The sequence below is a fragment of the Haliotis asinina genome, chromosome 14 (assembly GCF_037392515.1).
Source record: "Haliotis asinina isolate JCU_RB_2024 chromosome 14, JCU_Hal_asi_v2, whole genome shotgun sequence".
Classification (NCBI taxonomy): domain Eukaryota; kingdom Metazoa; phylum Mollusca; class Gastropoda; order Lepetellida; family Haliotidae; genus Haliotis; species Haliotis asinina.
In genome coordinates, this window is record NC_090293.1 from 47,757,156 (window position 1) to 47,778,278 (window position 21,123).

The 21,123-nt window shown below is 38.3% G+C and overlaps 1 protein-coding gene across 1 annotated transcript in view; it reads right to left on the reverse strand.

The window, feature by feature from the left end:
- The window catches only part of LOC137260851 (uncharacterized), a 30,611-nt gene extending 14,756 nt beyond the window's left edge, over nt 1-15,855 (reverse strand). Inside the window, exon 1 of the mRNA XM_067798408.1 lies at nt 15,558-15,855. Within this exon, the coding sequence (XP_067654509.1) occupies nt 15,558-15,855 (298 nt within the window). The remainder of the gene's footprint in view (nt 1-15,557) is intronic.
- Between the last annotated feature and the right edge of the window lie 5,268 nt (nt 15,856-21,123).

The following is a 21,123-nucleotide window of genomic DNA, read 5'->3' on the forward strand; positions in this document are numbered from 1 at the left end:
TCATCAAGCTTTGAAAATCATGATCAGGACTTATTGTTTTGAGACAGAGAAAGATTGGGATGAGGGTGTGCGTTTGTTGTTGTTTGCTGCCAGAGCGTCAGTTCAGGAAAGTTCAGGGTATAACCCCTTTGAAATTGTATTTGGTCACAGTGTGCGTGGGCCACTAAAACACTTAAAAAGAACAATGGCTCAATGACAGACCTGAGATCAATCTCTTAGACTATTTGTCTACATTTAGGGACAGACTATTCAAAGCAAGTGAATTGGCCAGAAAAAAAGTGTAAGTTTCACAAGAAAAAATGAAGCTAAACTATGGCAGAAAGTCAAAAGAGAGAAATTTTACTTGTGGTGAGAAAGTGTTAGTTTTGCTTCCCATTCCTGGTCAGCCACTGAGAGCAAGATATCAAGGTCCATATGATGTTGACAAAAAGGTTAGCGACACAGACTATGTCGTCCTGATGCCTAGTCGTTGTAAACAAAAGATACAATATAAAATACGGGCTGCAGATCACCAACAACTGAAGGTAGATCACCATACTAGGGACCATGGGTACTTACAGTACCTTTGCTAACTGCATGGTTCATAGCTGGATTTACACCATCCCTTTAGCTGCTGGCGATTGTATGCAAGATTAGCCACAAATTAAGATGACAGAAATACCACGGCTACAAAAAATGGAAGACTAAATTTGACTTCAAATGTTTTAGGACTTACGTACCCTCTCAGGAGGACAATCATTTCACGGTACTTCAACCCCCCTCGAGGATACAGCCACTAACAATCTCGGTTACTAATTCATCTTCCAATCATAAAATACTTATTTATTTACATGTCATTCAATAAATTTAATTCTTTTGAAAATGCAATAATTAAATGAGAAATTACGTTACTAAAAAGGTCCTTCATAGTTCTTGATTTGGAATAATTGTCCCTTGTGATGGAATATTCAACACAGTCAAGCAAGAAATGCTTGACGGTGATTATTCCATCACAAGGGATGCAGAACACAGGATCCTCACCTTTCAAAAGATATTCATACGTATACCTGGTGTGGCCAATACAACATCGTCATATAATGACCTCTTCAAATCTGGACCGACAACCCAAGTAGGTGTAACCACCACATGGTTTTATTGCATGTAATTTATTTACGATGTCGTATTGGCCAGTAGCAAGATAATTATAAAGTTCAATAAGTTCTATTAAAAGTGGACGTTTACATGATAGGTTTTTAATAGCCTAAAGGCATGAAAGAGAGTCAGAAAAGATTATGTATTGTTTATGTGTAGGGTGTCTTTGTATATTTAAGAGCTGTTAATATGGCGTTAGCTTCAGCTGTAAAAATAGAACTATTGTCTGGTAATCTAGAAGATATATACTGATGGAAAAGAATAAGGGAACGCTTAGATTTATTTAGAGAAATAAGACATGTTATCATGAAGTCTCAGACCTCTTGACCAAATACTTCTTAAAAACAATGCTCAAAAACACAGCCATACAGTGCCATTTGCACGTGCAAAACATGCTAAAGTGGGTATAAAGATCTTGAAGCTTGGTAGCATCCTTCACTTAAGGAAGAGTAAAGGTTACAGAAAGGTCTACAACAATGCCAAGACAGTACCTAACCAACCAGCAGAAATGGCAAGCGATCGGGAAAATACAAACTGCTAGGGACATGCAAAAGTCAAAAAGCGTTATTTCACGTTTGTGGAACTTGTTCCGTCAAACTGGTGACGTGAAAATGAGACCTGGTCGTGGCCCAAGTCCAAAAACAACTGCTCGTGAAGATCGACACCTACGGCTCCTTGCATCGCTTTAAATTCTCTTCCTAAATCAACATTGACTTCAGGGCTATCACTCATGTAAGAATAAGCGACCGAACTGTAAGGAATCGGCTGAAATCAGCAGGGTTACAAGCACGACGTCCCGTATTCGGAGTCAACATGACACGCCAACACAAGCGTCTACGACTGGCATGGGCTAGACGTCATGGCGTCCGTCAGTTACGTCACTGGAGGTATACAATGTTCAGTGACGAATCACGCTTTAACTTAGACTTTGCAGATGGTCGAATTCGTGTCTGGAGACGTCGAAATGAGCGATTTCTTCCGTGTACTGTCAGACAACATGATCGTTACGGTGGGGATCTGTTATGGTGTGGGGAGGGATCACCTACGACGGTAGGACTGAACTTCTTCGTGTAGATGGACGCCTCACAGGTGTTCGTTACCGTGATGAGGTATTGAGGCCGATAGTTGTTCCCTTTCAACGTCGAGTTGGTCGAAACTTCGAGTTCCAACAAGACAATGCTCGCCCACATACAGCCCGAGTTTCGATGGAGTTCCTTCAACACCACAACGTCACAGTGCTTCCCTGGCCGGCCAAGAGTCCGGACCTTAGTCCAATCGAGCATCTTTGGGATGTCATAGGCCGTCGAGTCAGGGGTAGGGACGTCCAGCCACAAACACTGGACGCTTTGTTCATTGCTCTCCAAGAAGAGTGGCGTGCTGTTCCAAGGGCGGTAATCCGGAACTTAATCCAGAGTGTACCCCGCTGATGCCAGTCTGTTATCCGCAGACATGGGGGACACACCAGATACTGACTTTTGATCCACAATGTCTTGTATTTGTAAAATCGCGCTTTAATTACACTGGCAGTAAATACATATATCCCTATACATTTCAGCGTTCCCTTATTCGTTTCTATCAGTATATTGTTCTGGACCCAGTGACAGTTGCACAAGCCACTGCGCCACCGTCCTTGGACCCATCTGTAAATAAGGATTTATAATTGCTATATATATATATATATATATATATATATATATATATATATATATATATATATATATATATATATATATATATATATATGTTTCAATTGATTATATTCTTGTTTTCGCTGTAATTCATTCGTTTCAGATTTTGTAAATGTAGTTAATGTTAGGTCAACTTGTGGCCTAACCAACTGCCAAGGAGGAGAAGAAAGAAGACTGGAAGGAGCTATGTTTTCCAGCTCAACGCTGGCCGAAGAAAGAAAGGGTTTAATTCTGTGCCCGGGAGAAGAGAAGACTTTTTGTTATATATTGTAAAGATAATTTTGTACGGCGTTGTGTAAGAGATGGTTCATCGGCTTCAACATATAGACTGTCAACAGGAGAGGTGCTAAAGGAGCCAAGACAAAGTCTTAGACCTTGGTGATGGACAGAATCTAATAGTTTTAGGTTGCTTTTGCAGGCTCCACCATATACGATGGAACCATAGTCAAGTTTTCAGGGTAGCTTGATCCCCTCCCCACTTTGAAATAGAAATCCAGTGCCTTCAGGCATTTATTTTTAGGGACTTGATATGGGGAAGAACAGTTAAATGTGAGTCGAAAATTAGACCCAAGAACTTTGCCTCCTTAACGACTTTGATGGGAGTGCTATCTAAAAGCAATTCTGGGCCCTTATGCGGTTTGTATTTTCTACAGAAATGTATACAATTGCTGTTTGATTTAGAAAATTTAAAGCCGAACACCCTGATCCTGATTATAATGATCAGACAGGGTAGAACCCACTCCGACTTGAAATTGCCCGTCCTATAAAAATTGTGATATAAAAAGAGGTAAACGACCCCTTAAAGCGAAGTCATGTACAGTATGGTTCAAAATTATTGAGAATAGCTAAAGTATTTCATATTATTAAACGAGAACAAATCAGATAAAATTGAATGTATTGTGAAAGTGAACTGAACTTTTCATGTTGTGTAGGTAACAATTTAATATTTTATCAAGTCTCCTTGAGCTTCACGGCACAGTCTAAGACGGGTAGGCATACTTCCTGTCAGAGAGGTTAGTGTCTCGTGAGTTATGCTGTCCCAGTATCGGACCACTTCTCTCTTCATGTCTTCAATTTTTGTCAACCCCTTTTGATTCACACATTCCTTCATCATCCCCCAAATGTTCTCATTGGGATTTAAGTCAGGACTATATGCAGGAAATGGTAATGCAGTCACATTTTTCTCCTGAAACCACTGCTTGGCATGTTTTGCGGTGTGTTAAGGATCATTATTTTGCTGCAAAATCCAGTCATTTCCATAAAACACATGTGCACTTGGAAGGAGAAAATTATCTAATATGTTAGTGTAGCGTTGACTTGTCAGATTTCCCTCAAACACACACAGCGGGGTCGTTCCTAATAAGGATATCCCTCCCCATACATGGAACTTTGGGCTGTATTTAGGTCGTCGATACAACGGTGCTGACGCAGACTTTGTCCATATTTTCACATTATTGGGATATACCCATATTGAGCTTTCATGAGTAAAAATCACATTTTCCCAGTCAAAGTTTTCATGTGCAAAAAACCACTCAACACGCCTGTCTTTATGTTCTTGTTTCATGAGAGGAGAAGGAATTCCAGTCTTTTTCTCCCATCCAAGATCAATCAAATTTCTTCTAACTGTAGATTTTGATACAACTGTTGATCCCCTTTCTATCATTTCATACCTGATGTTTGAGATGCTTGCCCTTTTTGCTTGCTTGCTTGCTTTTTAGACGCTAAAATTCCCAGCCGGACGCGATCTGAGAAGTCCAATTTTCTGGGTCTCCCTTCTCCTTTCTGGTGCCCAAAATCCTTTCCCTCTTTAAAATTCTTCCTAATCCTATACACAGTAGAAAGAGGAGTTCCTGTTCTCTCTGCCAATGTATTTACATCATCAATTCCTTGATTACACAACTCAAAAATCAACCTTCTTTTATCTTCAGCAGACATTGTTGACAGTGCTGAGGAAAATGACGTCTACTACAAATTCAGGGGAGGTAACTCTAATTGTACTATACTCAGTAGGCCAAGATGAGTTACCTCCCTTATACCATTACTTAGTTTTAAGTATCAGTGAATCAGTTGAGGTGTTAGGATAGCTCAAAGTAAGAAGAAAAATTCTCAATAATTATGAACCAGACTATAAATCCTTCAAAATGCCATAATTCCACGTGGTATTGTAAGCTTTCTGGTATTTCTGAAACTCTGGGACATAATTCGCTGATGATGAATTTTGGGGAAGAGTTTCGCCAATTTTATTTGCAATTTGAGTTTTGTCAGTTAATAAATCATCTCCATCTTTAAGATGGTGAACAGCTGATTTTGAACCTTTGCCTTTCATTTTCTGAGCCATATTCCACAATTGGGATATAGGTGTGCGGGAGTTAAGTATGGAGACATAGTTCTTCCAAGAAAGACGTTTATTTTGTTTGAAGGTACGACGTGCCTTCGCTTTTAATATTTTAAATATATTCAAGTTGTGGACAGTTGGATGGTGACGGAAATAATTTTCTGCCTTTTTCGTCGCTTTCCTGGCTTGTCTACAATCTGTATTAAACCATGGTTTTCTAACATGTGGAGTCGTAGAGGACGTAGGTATACACTCATCAGCAATTTCATTTAGAATGTCAGAAAATCTCTGAATGGAATCAGGTACATCACTGAAACATTCTCGAGTTACACATAGTTTGATACAAGGACCAATTAGCCTTCGAGAAAGTATGTCTTGTAAATGATGGAGAATCAGACGGAGATGTTTCTGAAAGTATCGTTGGGAAGTGGTCACTTCCGCAAAGATCATTGTGAACTTTCCATTCAAATTCATTAAATAGGTTACAATCTGAAACCGACAGATCTAAAGAAGGATATGTGCCAGTGGCTGGATGCAGGTAAGTGCTTGAATCGTCATTAAATATGCACAGGTCGTTGTTAGAGATAAACCCCTCAAGTATTTTACTTTTACCATTGGTGTGTATACCTCCCCAGTGGGTTGTGGCTGTCACCCATGATAACACAGGGCTGCGGTAGCCGATCATAGAGGGACTGTAGATCAGTTTGCTCAAGTGCTGACACAGGTGGAATATAGAGAGAGCATAACGTAAATGCAACACTAAGAGTGAGTCGAACTGCTGCAGCTTGAAGATTAGTTTTGAGTGTAACAGGACTGTGGCCCGATCACCTGGGGGAGAAAAACAATGATAGCCTTTGAACTGACGTAATGTAAAACTGTTTCCTGCAAACAGAATGCTGATGGTCTTAAATCCTGGACTAATAGCTGTACCTCATTGAAGTTAGTCCGTAGACCTCTACAGTTCCACTGCACAATGTTTGTGGAATAAACTGTTTTTTTGGTGGGTTAAAAAGGGATCTACCCCTCACCTTTCTCGATGGCGACAAGGTATGTGCCCTGGGATGGAAGTTTTCTGACACTTCCATGGCCTCAAGCGATCCGTATTTATTGAATAATTTTACAGGATTTTCTGAACCCTTCTCGGGTCTGCCACTCTTTTTTTTTTTAATATTCTGTTCTCAAGTCAGTTTTACTTTGAACAATTTTCTTCGAGTTTGGTTTTGATCGTGATTTGTGTGTTGGCTGAGACAAAGAATGTTGTCCAGATACAGTTGAAGTCTGACTACAGGACTGTGACCCGGCTTTAGATAGCACCTGAGTGTTGGCAGAAGATGTCAAGGTTTGCGTAGACTGTTCGGGTGCAACAAACTGAGCATTATTTGTTTTAACCCACGTCAAATCTGTCTGGCAATGTATCGACGAGGTAGTTACTTTTGAAGTATATTCAGGGGATCTGACAACTGATGCAAATGATTCAGTATGTGCTGCAGATTCCACACGTTTTTTGGCGTCAGAAAATCTGACGTTCTGGGTGAATTTAATAATTTTATTGATTTCCATTTGTTTGTTGTTATTCAGACTGGACAGTCTTTGGCGAAAGACGAATGATTTCCCGAACAATTTGTACACTTTTTATGGTCACTGTTACAGTCTTCTGTGACATGAGTATTCTCACTACAGTGGGTGCATGTTATGGGCTTGCTACCAGTGGTAACACCGTTCCCATACCTTTGACATCTAAAACATCTCAAAGGATTTGGGATGTACACTTCATCTGAAATAGTACAGTAACCTGAGATGAGAAGGAGAAGAGATAAGTATTTGTTTGGACCGTTTCATTGTTTCTGCGGATCGTGAATCTTTTAACATAAATCACTCCCTGATCTTTCATCTCAGAAGCAATATCAGCAAACAATCCATCTCTGTCTCTGATTATGCCTTTACTGGTATTTAGAGTCCTGTGGGCAGTGATACAAATACTTCTGTTGACATCAGCTTCGTTGCTTGCTGTTTCTGCTGCATTCAACCCACAGAAAGCCTGAACGCAAGCGTCTACTGTTTTTAACCTCACCAGCAATGCCATGTATACCCTTGGAAATGGCAAAATGGTTAAGGTTCAGTGGTGCCTTCTCTACAGTTTCTATTACTAAAAATCGTGGCCAATAGTCGATGCAGTTGGAAGGTCGTTGGTCATCAACATCGTTGTCAAGTTGACGTTTATTGCGTTTTTTTGCGGGGGTGGGTGGGTGGGGGGGGGGGGGGGGTTGGGGTGTGTGTGTGTTGGTATTCCATAGGTAGTATATATGTTTCATCATCCGAGCTCGACACCCACCACGGAGTATCACAAAGAACAACGCTAAACACAAGCGGGTCTCACAAGATTAATTCTTCCACCACATTGGCCCATGAGCCACCGCCTTCTGGGCATAAGACTCTAGGCAGAATTCATGTAAACAAGATTCAAGTCAAATATTATTCTGAACAAAGGGTGCCAAGACTAAAGTTTAAACAATTCCAAATCAAATAATCCATGGACAGGGCCTGGCATGACCAGCCGATTGGTTGAACCGGGCCCATTCAACCTCCCGTCTAGGTGAATTCAGGGCCAAAGTGGTGTGTTGAGCATTAGGAAGACTGGTCCTGCTCCCATGCCCTCAACCACCAGGATCCCCTCCTCCACCGACACAGGGCGGCAACCCCCGGCAAACGGGTTGGTGGAACAAATATCCCCCCCGGGTCCACAACGGGGGTGTTGGCGAGCTCTTGGCATTACCCAGCACCTACCACAAGGAGGTGGCTCGCCACGGGTGCCAATTGATGCAAGTGATCATGGTGCAGGTGTTGTCCTGAATCAAGAGGATGATTGAGGAATTGAACGTCCAGTTTGTTATTTTTCAAAGAAATTTGACAAGCTCCAAAGAAATTATTCTACCACTGAGAAAGAGACATTAGGTCCCTTGTTAGCTTTACAGCATTTTGAAGTGTACCTTGGTATCACCACTTTGCCAATTGAAGTTTTTACTGATCACAATCCCTTGACTTTTCTTCACAAAAAGAAGAACAAGAATCAAAGACTAATGAGTTGTATGTATGTATGTATGTATGTATGTATGTATGTATGTATGTATGTATGTATGTATGTATGTATGTATGTATGTATGTATGTATGTATGTATGTATGTATGTATGTATGTATGTATGTATGTATGTATGTATGTACCTGCATCTTGTCATAGTAGTTCTGCAAGACGTTTCTCATATTACTCATATTATGTCATGTTATTACTGGTATGATTGTAACAGAAAAGTTCTGCGAAACTTTCTGTGTTTCGTATAATAGATGGTCAACACTTTTAGGATTTGTGCAGCAGCCTTTCCGATCATTTACCATTAGAACTGACCTGACTTGAATTTCCGATTATGAACAACACGTGTGATAAAAAACGTACTGATGATTATAAACAAAAGATTGTTTGGAACGACGCCCTCTGCAAAATAGTTTTAGATAATTTGAAAAGCAAGATTTAATTTTATAATTACCGTCTCCGTCTCACAACTTGAATTCGATCTAAACAGAGCTTTAGATCCGGTTCTATAAAGAAAACGACTAAGCCCTTTAAGCAAAGCTATGAAACACACTTAAGTGACGAGTGTAAAACTGCACGACAAGAGGCGCGGAAAGCACTTAGAAGTATACGGTGTAGACCCTCGGAGAACAACAGAAAATTCTTTTGTAAAATGAGAAACAAATCCAAAGCTTCATGCAGACATTTCAAATGTAACCCACGTAATGAAAGATTGAACAGATTGATTCTATCCACAATCCTATGTTCTTCAAACGAATTTGTTCATTTAGAAAAAGACCAAATCCCAATAGTAATATTTCAGAAAATGAATGGATAACACATATAAAGACAGTTCTTTTCTAATGATGCTGTTTTTCCAAGTGATAGTTATTCCAGCGATGATGATATTGTCTCTTCGAATGATTATGACACTGTTGATCAAATGATTTTGGATACACAAATTTCAGTAGATGACATCAAGAAAACTGTCAACGGTTTAAAGAGCGGAAAAGCAGGTGGTCCCGACAATGTTATAATGGAAATGGTTAAATATGCTCAAGCCGAATTAATGCCCTTTATCCACAAGTGTTTTAAAGCTGTATTCGAGACTGGTTTATTTCCAGACAGCTGGACTCGCTCAATCATCGTCCCTATACATAAAAAGGGAGCTCAAGACAATCCAGATAATTATAGAGGCATATATTTAATAAGTGTTTTGGGGAAAATATTTACAACTGTTTTAAATAATAGAATCACAAACTGGTCAAACCTAATTCCTTGATGCCAGGCGACTTTTTAGAAAAGATTATTCAGCTACTGACTATATCTTTACACTATATGCGATCATACAAAAGTGTCTGTTGCGTAATGAAGATAAACTTTATCTAGCATTTGCTGACTTTAAGAAAGCTTTTGACTCTGTGGATCGTTGGAAATTATGTTAGTGCTAACAGAAGTCTGGTTTGCAAGGGAAAATGTATGCTATTATATAGTGTATGTATTTGAATATTAAATCATGTGCTCCTTTTGGTGATGATGTCACCGATTTTTCGACAGTCCCATGGGAGTTCGACATGGGTGTATTTTAAGCCCTATATTGTTTTCTTTCTTCATAAGAAAACAGTATTATGATATTTCTTATTCCGGTAAACATGGGGTGCAAATGTTCCTAGACATTATTGAAATCTTTGTCCTCCTTTTTGCCGATAATATATGTTTTAGTGTCAGATACTATTGCTGGCCTACACAACCAACTGAATGTCTAGGAACGTTATACAAATGAATGGAAATTATTTGTTAATTTTGACAAAGCAAACATAGTTATCTGTAGAAGAGGTGGGGCTGTCGCCCGTAAAGAAAAATGGCTTTTAACTGGCAAAAATGTGTCCATTGTTAATCAGTACACCTATCTTAGTTTCCCATAGCATGAACTTTACAAAAAAGTGTTATAGATCTAAAATCTCGCGCTAAGAAGGCTCTTATTAATGCTATGTCAGTCTCCCAGAACTTTGGAATTTTAACCCCGAAAATATTCTTTAAATTGTTTGATGCACAAATCCAACCAATTACGCACTATGAATGTTGAGAGAGATGCCTGACACGGAGGAAACGACAGGTGATGGGGCGTGGGCTAAATTTCTAAAGGGGCACGATTGGTCAATAGACAGCTTGGATACAGATTGATTATTCCCTAAATCGTTGACCAATTACTGGAATTTGGCTTTCCCAACTCTAGCTGTCATGAAAAATTTGTGTATCCTGAACATACATAATCGTGAGGATGCACGAAATATACATAAAAGGATCAACAAGCACTTTGGCGAGTTTAATTTTCCTTAACGCTCGCTACAATACGATTATTATTACCCATAACCCAATCCAACCATTGAGTTGATAATAGTATTTAGAGCACACTAGTAGTACATCAAACATAATGGCTTGCTGAACATTTAAATATAATTTGCACTTTGTAACGAATGAATATCCTAATGTAAATACATGTATTATAGATTTCAAAAAGTGACACGATACCGAATAATGTATATAATGTATACACTTGCAGTTGAATCCCTCCGAATACTTATGAAGATGGGCATCCCTGTAATTATTTTGAATGCAAACGAGGTTCAGAAGATTGATAATGGTCGTGACTCCATAAAACAGGTTGTCCGATAATATAACAGCGCATCAGCTTGTTTTACACTTGTCACGGGACAAAACTTTCAAGGGCGAAACTGGACATGTATTCGCCAGAGGCTGTTCAAATATCTCATTACTGTTGTCTGATTGAATGATTATACGCATGAGTATCACTTCCCTAACTGATGTATTATCCTGCTTTTATTGACGATGGATCAATGGAGACTTGATAATTACACTGGATCAGATAATTAAAGACATCAAACACAAACACAATACTCATGTAAATGGCACTGAAAGATTACATATCAAATCAACATGAAACTTTCAACAGCTTGATCATAATTTTTATGCTTTATGGGTATTTTATAATGTGAGTCGATTCAAGAATTATCACTTCATGTTCGATTATGTAACTTTATCAGCTTTAGAATTATGAGTGAGTGAGTTAATATTTAACGTCACATCGGCAAGAGAACATTTAATACTGAAATGAAATATATGTCTATTATAAAACATGTCAACGAAGGACAGTAAAACAACTAGAATATCACAGAGTAGAATATAAAATTAGTAACTATACCTAAAACAATGTATCTATAGAGGACGATACAAGATACAAATGGGCTATAGATTGCTAACAACTGAAGGCAGATCACCATACTAGGGACCATGGGGACATACAGTACCTTTGCTACCTGCACTGACCCTAGCTGGATTTACATCATCCCCTCTGCCGTCAGCAGTTCGGGAAATCTAGCCTTTCAGTAAATGGACACTATTCTACGATTAAAAACATGGAAAGTATGAATTTACTTAGAATGTTTGTGGACTTACGTACCCTCTCAGGAGGACAATAGTTTTACGGTACTTCAACCCCCTTTGAGGATACAGCCACTAACAAGCACAGCTACAAATTTAAACTTCCAATGATACAATATTTATCTATTTACAATTCATTTAATAAATCTAATTCTTTTAAAAATGCAATGATTAAATGAGAACTGATATTAGTAAAAAGATCCTTCATACTACGTGATTTAAATTAGGTATCCCTTGTGATGGAATATTCAACGCAATCAAGCAAGACATGCTTGCCCGTGATTCTTTCATCACAAGGGATACAAAATGGAGGATCCTTACCTTTCAAAAGGTATTTATGAGTATATCTGGTGTGACCAATACGACATCGTCTTATAATGACCTCTTCAAATCTGGACTGACGACAGGAGTAGGAATAACCAATATATGGTTTTATTTCATGTAATTTATGGATGCCTACCTGGGTGTCCCATTTCTTCTGCATCAGATCACGGATATAAGATCTAATGTTAGCTTTATAATCAGTGTATGGAATAAGAAGTGGTGTCACGGATTTGTTGAGTGCTGCCTTGGCACCAAGATCGGCCATTGCGTTACCAGAAATGCCTACGTGGCTTGGTAACCAACAGAAGACGATGTCGTATCGGCCAGTAGCAAGATTATTATACAGTTCAATAATTTCGATTAAAAGTAGATGTTTACAAGAAATATTTTTAATAGTCTGAAGGCAAGAAAGAGAGTCTGAATAGATTACATACTCTTTATGTGTAGTGTGTCTTTCAATATATTTAAGAGCTGTTAATATGGCGTGTGCTGACCCAATGACTGTGGCACGAGCCACTACACCATCATCCTTGAATCCATCTATTAATAAGGATTTACATGTATTGTATTTACACTTTAATTGATTAAATTCTTGTTTAAATTGTAATTCATTTAGTCTCTGATTTTTAAATGTTGTCAGTGTAAGGTCAACTTGTGGCCTCACCAATTGCCAAGGAGGAGAAGAAAGTAAACGGGAAGGAGCTATATTTTCTAGCTAAATGCCAGCAGCAGAAATGAAAGGTTTCACTCTTATGCCAAGAGGCGGAACAAGAGAAGACTTCTTATTATACAAATTCCCATTCAAAGGATTATAGACACAGTTATATGCAGGGTTTGATTTGTTGGAACACAATTTTGTTACATACTGTAAGGTTAATTTTATGCGGCGTTGATTAAGAGATGGTTCATCAGCCTCGACATAGAGGCTATCGACGGGTGATGTTCGAAAGGAGCCAAGGCCAAGTCTGAGACCTTGATGGTGAACAGAATCTAAACGTTTTGGGTTGCCTTTGCAGGCCTCACCATATATAATGGAGCTTAGAATTATGAAAAATCAATAATGAATGCTTTGTATGTTCTTGTTATTTCGCATCTTGTTTTATATTTATTAGGTAGTATTTGCATTTAGAAGAAGGTCTTGTAACCAATGTGCAAAAATAGTATTTTAGTAATCACTTCGAATGACGAGCAACAAACACTTACCTCCTGTAACAACATCTCATAATTCCCTTTCTCGCAGACATGTGTTCATTCACCTGTATAAGGCCATGACATTGCTAGCAATTGTTATCAAAACACTTTAATCCTTCTTCTGATTAACACAAAAAGTAACCTCTCTCGTAGGAAAAGCTAATCTTTGATCAGTACTACTAAATTGTTTGAAATAATTGGTACAGTACAAATTTAAAACGTAAAACGCACATGTGATCTCTCACTGAATGAGAGGTACTTTCTGCTGACGAGAACATGTGCGGCTCTCGCTAAATAAGAGATGTTTTTTATTTACCGCCCATACACGGATCTCGCTGTGAAAAGCTAATTCATTTGCCGCACATATGCGTCTCTCCTTAATAGTTTTCTTTTCTTGCTGTTTTTGATATTGTTGGAATTTAGGCACATAAGTAAAAGAGAAAGAGTGTTTAGCGAGGGTTTATTCGCAATATTTGATTTATCGGTAATTATTTGATACCCGTATTTGAGATGATGGACAATAGATTTAGTAGCTTTACTTTTCTGGACCATGTTCCACACCTTAGACATGGGTGTCCGAGAATATATTTTGGATGCGTTTATTCTATTTAAAGGTACGCCGCGTATTAACATTTATAATGTTGAATTTATTTACAAATTATGCACCATAGGATGGCGGCGGAAATAGTTTGCATTCATCGTTGAACCATGGTTTCCGGATGTGTGGAACTGCAGAGGACTTTGGTATACTCTCATCAGCTATGGTATATACTCATCAGCTATGGAATTCAGTTCATCAGAAAAAAAAATAATAGCATCAGGAACGTCAATAAATAATTTAGATTTACGTTTTGCAGCACAAAGTGTTTTATACAGTCCATTTAGCCTTTTTAAAATTCTACCTTTGTGATGGAGGAACATCAGATGGAGTTACAGGGATTAGTACAGTAGGAAAATGGTCACTTCCACAGAGGTCATCGTAGACCGACCTTTCAAATTCATTTAGTAGTTCTGAATTTGTGACTGACAAGTCGAGAGAAGAATGGGTTCCTGTACAAGGTGTAAATATGTGCTGGAACCATAACTACGAATACATAAAACATTAAGTAAACAAAACTCCAGTAGCCCGCCTCTGGTGTATGTAGTCGCACCATCCCAGAGTTGACTGTGCCCGTTTAAATCTCCGATGATAAATACATGGTTTCGGTAGCTGGTCATACAGACCTTGAAGATGGGTCTTGTGAAACATTGAAGATAGGCAGATATATAAAGAGCATAATGCAAATGCAACGCGTAAAGTAATTCGTACTGCCAGCAGATTAGAACGCACTACGAAAACATCTGTCTGTTTTAAATAGGTCTCCTGCAGACAGAACGCTTACGGTGATAAATCCTGGACTAAAAGCTGCCATTCATTGAAATTAGTCCTTAGTCCCACGCGATTCTACTATATAATAATATCTGGTAACCTCACAGGCTGTCTTTTGGGGGGACTAATTGGTGATCTGCCCTGCAGTGTTTTGATGGGCGACAAGCTGTGTGCCCTAGAGCAAACGTTTTCGAGTGATACATGTGTTGAAAACTTGAATAGTATTGTCTGAAATTTTTGGTGCTCTTCCGCTTAGCTTTTTCACATAAACCGTCTTTTTACTTTCTGTTTTACTGCTTTGAGGCCTGGTTGACGACTGAGAACATACGGCATGAACAGGCAATGTTTTCTGATTGAATTTTGAGAATTTTGAATAATTAATCCCATAAGACTCAACCTACTGGGCATAAGATTCAAGGCAAAGTTCAGAAGATCATATTTCAAAGTCAATAAAGGATTTTAGACATTAAAGCTAAGACCGAAAGTAAAACAATTCCTAATCATATTTGTGCAATGATAAATATGTTTATAATTCATACACAGGGCTTGGCATTGCCAGCCGAGTGGTTGAACCGGGCCAGTTCAAACACCTGTCTAGGTGACGTCTGGGCCAAAGTGGTGTGTTGGGCAATAGCAACACGGTTCCAATCCCTCAACCACCAGGATCCATTCCTCCTCCGACCCAGTACCGCAACCCACGGCAGACGGGTTGGTGGACCAAATATGCCCCCGGGTCCACAACAGGTGGTTGGCTCTTACCGTTACCCAATACATTTCATTTCAGGTAACAATTCAGTAAACATTTCATTACAGGTAACAATCTCAATTCATACTGCAACTGGAAAGTCATGCCTTGATGTCAAGCCTAGTTGAAAAATAAAACAACAGGCTGCAAAGGTAATGATTTCCAAAGGAACATTGATGACGTTACTGGAATATAAACACTATAATAATACATGAACGTAACACATCGATTTCTTTACTATACTTACGTCCACAGAACGCATATAATCTTGATCCATCCTCTTCAGTCACGGCATTCAGCGTCTTCGAAGGAATGGAGAAACTACAGCCGTAGGTAGAGCAAGCCCTCGTCTTGGTGTTGTACCGGTAGGACCTACATCTGTGGTCCTGTACACAACTTTGGGTGCATAACCCAGGCATCTCCACATGAAGGAACGTAGCGAGTTGGAAATCTGTAGCGGCTTTCCCTTCGAAATCCAAGAGACGATAGTCATTGCATTCAAGGCATAAACAATCAAGACCTATGGAATTGAGCAGTATATACATGGCTGTAATAACGTATTCTACTACTGAACACATATTACATCATTCTAAGTTCTTGAACACCGAGTAACTTCAAGCAATCTTTTCGACTGATGGGTTCACGCCTGTATGACCAAGTCTGATGTTTAGTATTGCTTCTGATGAAAAACGGGAATATTGACCAGAGAGATATCGAACGCAAATACTGCCTTTAAACAACTCATTTATTCATTGTTTCCAATCTCGCCTGGGGCTTTTTAAAAATAGTGAGAGATGAATGCCATACTCATCATTATTAACGTCTCTACCACTTAGCGTCCCGGATTCAAGATTCAGGATTCAGGATTCAGGATTTTATATTCTCATAAATCATACAAAATGATATAGAGAACATACGTTTTTAGATGGATACAATGTGCAATTATGGCTACTATGCCTATGAATATAATACAGATGTGCAACTAAAACAGGGATAATACAAATTTTAGTTAAATATGACAATTCTTTAACTAAAGTATTATAGTCAGATTTCATAAGGGAAATATATTTATCAATATGGGGATTATTGCAAAAATAGCTAGGGAGAATACGTTTTTTATCATCATTTAGAGCTCTGGATGATAGGATTATATGAAATTCGTCACATATAGCGTTGTGGTTTCAGATGGTACATAGTTTATTTTCTGTGTTAAAAGTACACCATCTGCCGGTTTCAATCGGTAATCTGTGATTACGCGTTCTCAATTTTGTTAGCCAAACACGTTGTTGCAATGGGAGGCTGGTTAAATAAGGTTCTAGGTGGAGCGTATTCTTATCTAAGGAGTCCTTATATTTACCTTTTGATGAGTTTTGGAGGAAACTTAGCAGAATGTTTCAGCCAGGCCGCGGAGGTAAAACTTTGGGACTGCCATATGTATGATAATCCAACATTTTGAAGTATGTTTTTTACCATATTTAAAATATCAAATTGAATGTCGATACAGGTGGACACATGTGGTTTAAATATATTTATTTCATGAAAAAAAGCCAAGGACAGAATTTTCATGAACTGGATTGGTGAACAAGCTCAATATAACTTATATGAAGGCCGCTCCAATGTACATATATATGTGGAATAGTATCGTAAGAGAAAAATGATATCTAATGAAAATTGATGTTACAGCATGCAGTCAGAAAATTAACACCATGATGGTTTTATACAGTTATGTCGCTCGCAGTCGGGATTCATGACACTAAGGCTTGTTATAGTATATGGTTTGCTCAGCTAAATCGCCTAGTTTCAATTGAAAATAGATGGACTGATTGCAATACATTTGATTGAGTTTGTGGATTCAAAGAGGACGTTCCGTATAAGACTGTTTCTAATGAAACGCCATTAATATAATAAAATTTATTTACTCTTATAGTATCAAATCTGGGACATACAAAGAAATAATGACGTGCACGTGCATCTTCAGTAGGGTGACCACAGTGACAATCTGCTCTCTCTGATATATGTCTGTTGTGTTTATCGGCATTGAGATCGCTACATCCTAACCTTAAGCGACAGTGGAGGATTTGGCAAACTCTTGTACCTATGTTTGGATCGAAATGGTTAACTTTAGCTCTGGGACTAAAGGCAGATTTGAATTCATTGACATCTGTTAGAGATTTAATATTTTGCGGTAAAGCGTTACATAAACTCACAGCGTCCGGTAAAAATGAATTATGATACAGAGCAGTAGGCAAGCAATAGCTTGCAAGTGTGATGCATTGCGTAACAGATAGGTACTGCCTTGAGAGACAAAGGGAGGGACGAGGTCAGGGGTAACCTGCTGTGATACTTTTTGAAAAAAATGACTAGTTTAGCTATTCTTCTTTCGCAGAGTGAAACAGATGATGTTTCGGCGTAGATTTTATCGTGACTGGTGCCGCGAACAGCTCCACATATCGTACGTAACGCGTCTAAGTGCAGATTTTCCAAAGTTGTTGCCTGTGTATTAGTACAACTGTCATAAATATGGCTACAGTAATCAAAGATCGGAAGTACAAACGATCTGTACATACGATTCAGTGTGTTTCTCGTTAGTCGATATTTAAAGCTTCTTAAACAGTTTATCATACTGCTGACTCTCTTAACAACATTGTTTATATGAATATCCCATGTACAATCGTTTTAAAAAAGTTATACCTAAATATTTACGGCTCAAAGTTTCCTCTACTTGAACGTCGTTAAAGAATAAGCTTGGATGCTGATTTGATTTTGATTTCCTACTGAATAAGACTTTTAGGTTTTGAAGCGTTGAAATCGACTTTCCAGGTTTTTGCCCAGTTTGCTATTTTAAGTAGAACATTATTCAAATGAAGCGCTGCTACGTGAGGATCATCAATTATTACATAAATAGAAGTATCATCAGCAAATAATCGTATATTACTGTCAATGCATTCAACAATGTCATTTAAGTAGACCATAAACAAAAAAGGTCCCAGAACAGGACCCTGTGGGACGCCAGCTTTTACTGGTTTACTATTTGACCTATAGCCATTTATGACTACACGCTGGGATCGATGTTCCAGATAACTTTCAAACCACTGAAATAGTGAACCATCAATTCCACAAGACTTTAACTTATGTACCAGACCCCTGTGCCACACTCTGTCAAAATCTTTACTGATATCGCAAAATACTGCGCGTATTTCTTTGCCTTCGTCCATTGCCTCGGCGATGAAATTAAAGAAATATGTCAGCTGATTCACGCAAGAGTCCCTTGCGATAACACCTGGCTGTAAACTAGATAAAATGTTATTGTCTCTAAGATAATTGAAAACATGTTTAAATATACATCGCCCAAATACTTTTGATACACAACTAGTTAAGGCTACTGGTCTGTAATTTGTACAATCGTTAACGCTTCCCTTTTTATGGATCGGTATGACGCTTGCTTCTTTCCAGACTGCCGGGAATACGTGTTTTGGAAGTGACAGATTAAAAAGCCTCGTTAAAAGGGGTGCAGTACTGACCGCGATTACTTTCGGAATTTCATTTCCAATTCCGCCAAGGCCGGTTGTTTTCGTAATGATAACATTCATTAAGATGTCATATACTTCATTATTAGTGAGATTAATTTCAGATAAACTATTGATTGTCTTCATACTGATAGCGGGGGTTACTCACTCCGGATTTTCTACTAGCGATTGACGAGTGAAGTAATCATTTAAAGAATTAGTTATATCTTGTTACATCAGCGGGGAAAATTAGAATTGTTATTATTTCTTTTCACGTAATTATTAACTAACTTCCACCAACACTTGTCTGCAGTGGATCACAGCTGAGATTACTCTATGTCTACTTTGTCTGAATCGAGCCCAACTGGTAACAGGATATAGATATGAGATCAGTTAAAGTATTGGAATGCGGGGTGATTCAAGTCGGTTTATCAATAATTTGAGTTAATCTGTATAGGGATTCCAAAGACTGAATTTTACGTTTACTTTCATTTAAAGTATCTTCGTTAAAGTCGTCAGTAATAACGGTAAATAAGCTAACATCAACAGCATTTCCAATTGACTGATCAATTAGTTTCCAGTACGCATTGCTTCGGTCAGCCCTGTAGAAGGTACTTATGAGGTAGTTGCGATGTTTACATTTAATGCAAACCCATATAGCTTCAAGTCCAACAACGTCCAGTTGGTGCATATGCTCCGCATACAAATTGCCCTTAACATAGATAGCCCCACCACCCCCGCGACTCCCTCGATTTTTACGGAACGGAGGTTGATATCTCGGTATGTGAATATCGTCGTTCGGAATGTCTTTATGCAACCACGTTTCAGTTATACAAATAACATCAAAAGAATCAAATTCAACCTTAATTACATCCAGTTTGACTTTGAGACTGCAAACATGTTAGTGGACTATTTTAAAAGTTGTCAATACTGGGCCAGGGTTAGGGTGTACGTCTCCACAACAGAGTATTAGAAGAGATGCGATAATACTAACACATTTGCTGAAAACGCAAAGATGTCGGAATAGAAAAATAAAAACATTTAGCTTACAAGTTGCATATGAATGAAGCCCGACTACAAATGTCCCCGCTGCCTGTCTGTACTGACAGATATCAGCCAGCATCTCTACATTCAGATACTACATTGCAGGCTGTGGATAGATGTATACCAAAACAATTATGTACCTGTTTCAAATGAACATTAAATGTCATTTCTTTCAGAATATCAGTTTGCAAATAGATATCAAAATCAATTGAGGAAGCACGAAAGCATTCCGTAAAGTCGAAGAAAGTGATATTCCATAATTTGAAAAAAGAAAAAAGACACGTAAATAAGAGGAATGAAGAAGTCCACAGCATCATTTCGATGATATGGGGGAAAAAGCAAGGTGGAAACAGTATGAATAATTAAACTGGGCTACTCGTGAAGTAATTTGTACAGAAGAGAGAGAAAGTGCTATTAACGTACTGATGCCATAAAAAGCAGTAGTGGGTAATAAAATTATCTGTGGTAGGTCTTTATGTTACTGATAAATAGTAGTTGTGTCTACAATCAATAGGGGAGATATATACTGACGTACAGCAGAAACAAATGTGTATATTTAGCTTTAATATTAACCATAAATTGAATAATAATAATCAAGTAAATAACAATATCACATACATGCATATATACATACACACACACTCATGCATACATATACACATACACATAACCATACATACACTTACACACATGTATACATATATATATGCATACAAATTCATGCACATACACACATATGTATACACACAAACACATATATACATATCTAGATGCAACAATAATAATAAGGCATATGAAAAACATACATAAGCATATATTATAATGTTGAGATATCAAAGCAAGTCAGTCAAGATGAACTCTCACGGCAATTGCATGTTCACGACATTGCATTACATCACTCGTGCGCTGAGGGCACGAGATCTAGGACGCATGGTTTGGGGATACCTGCCGGCTGTGAGTTCAAATATTTATGGATATACAATGAGTGTGAAAAACAGATAACAGTGCGAAGACTTCACAGGGCACCTACCATGAGTAATGACTTCCTGTATATATATATATATCGAGTGAGTAGGACCCTCATGTTCAGTTGTTCAATATTCTGATCATTAATAAGAGATGCAGCAAAGACAATAACACCGGCAGGTTGCATAATTTGCACGTGACGTAAACACAAAAAGGGGTCTTCTATTGTCTGATGCTAAACAAAGTTTAGGAACACACATAATGTGAGTCGGTGCGACAAGACAAATGGTTCACTTC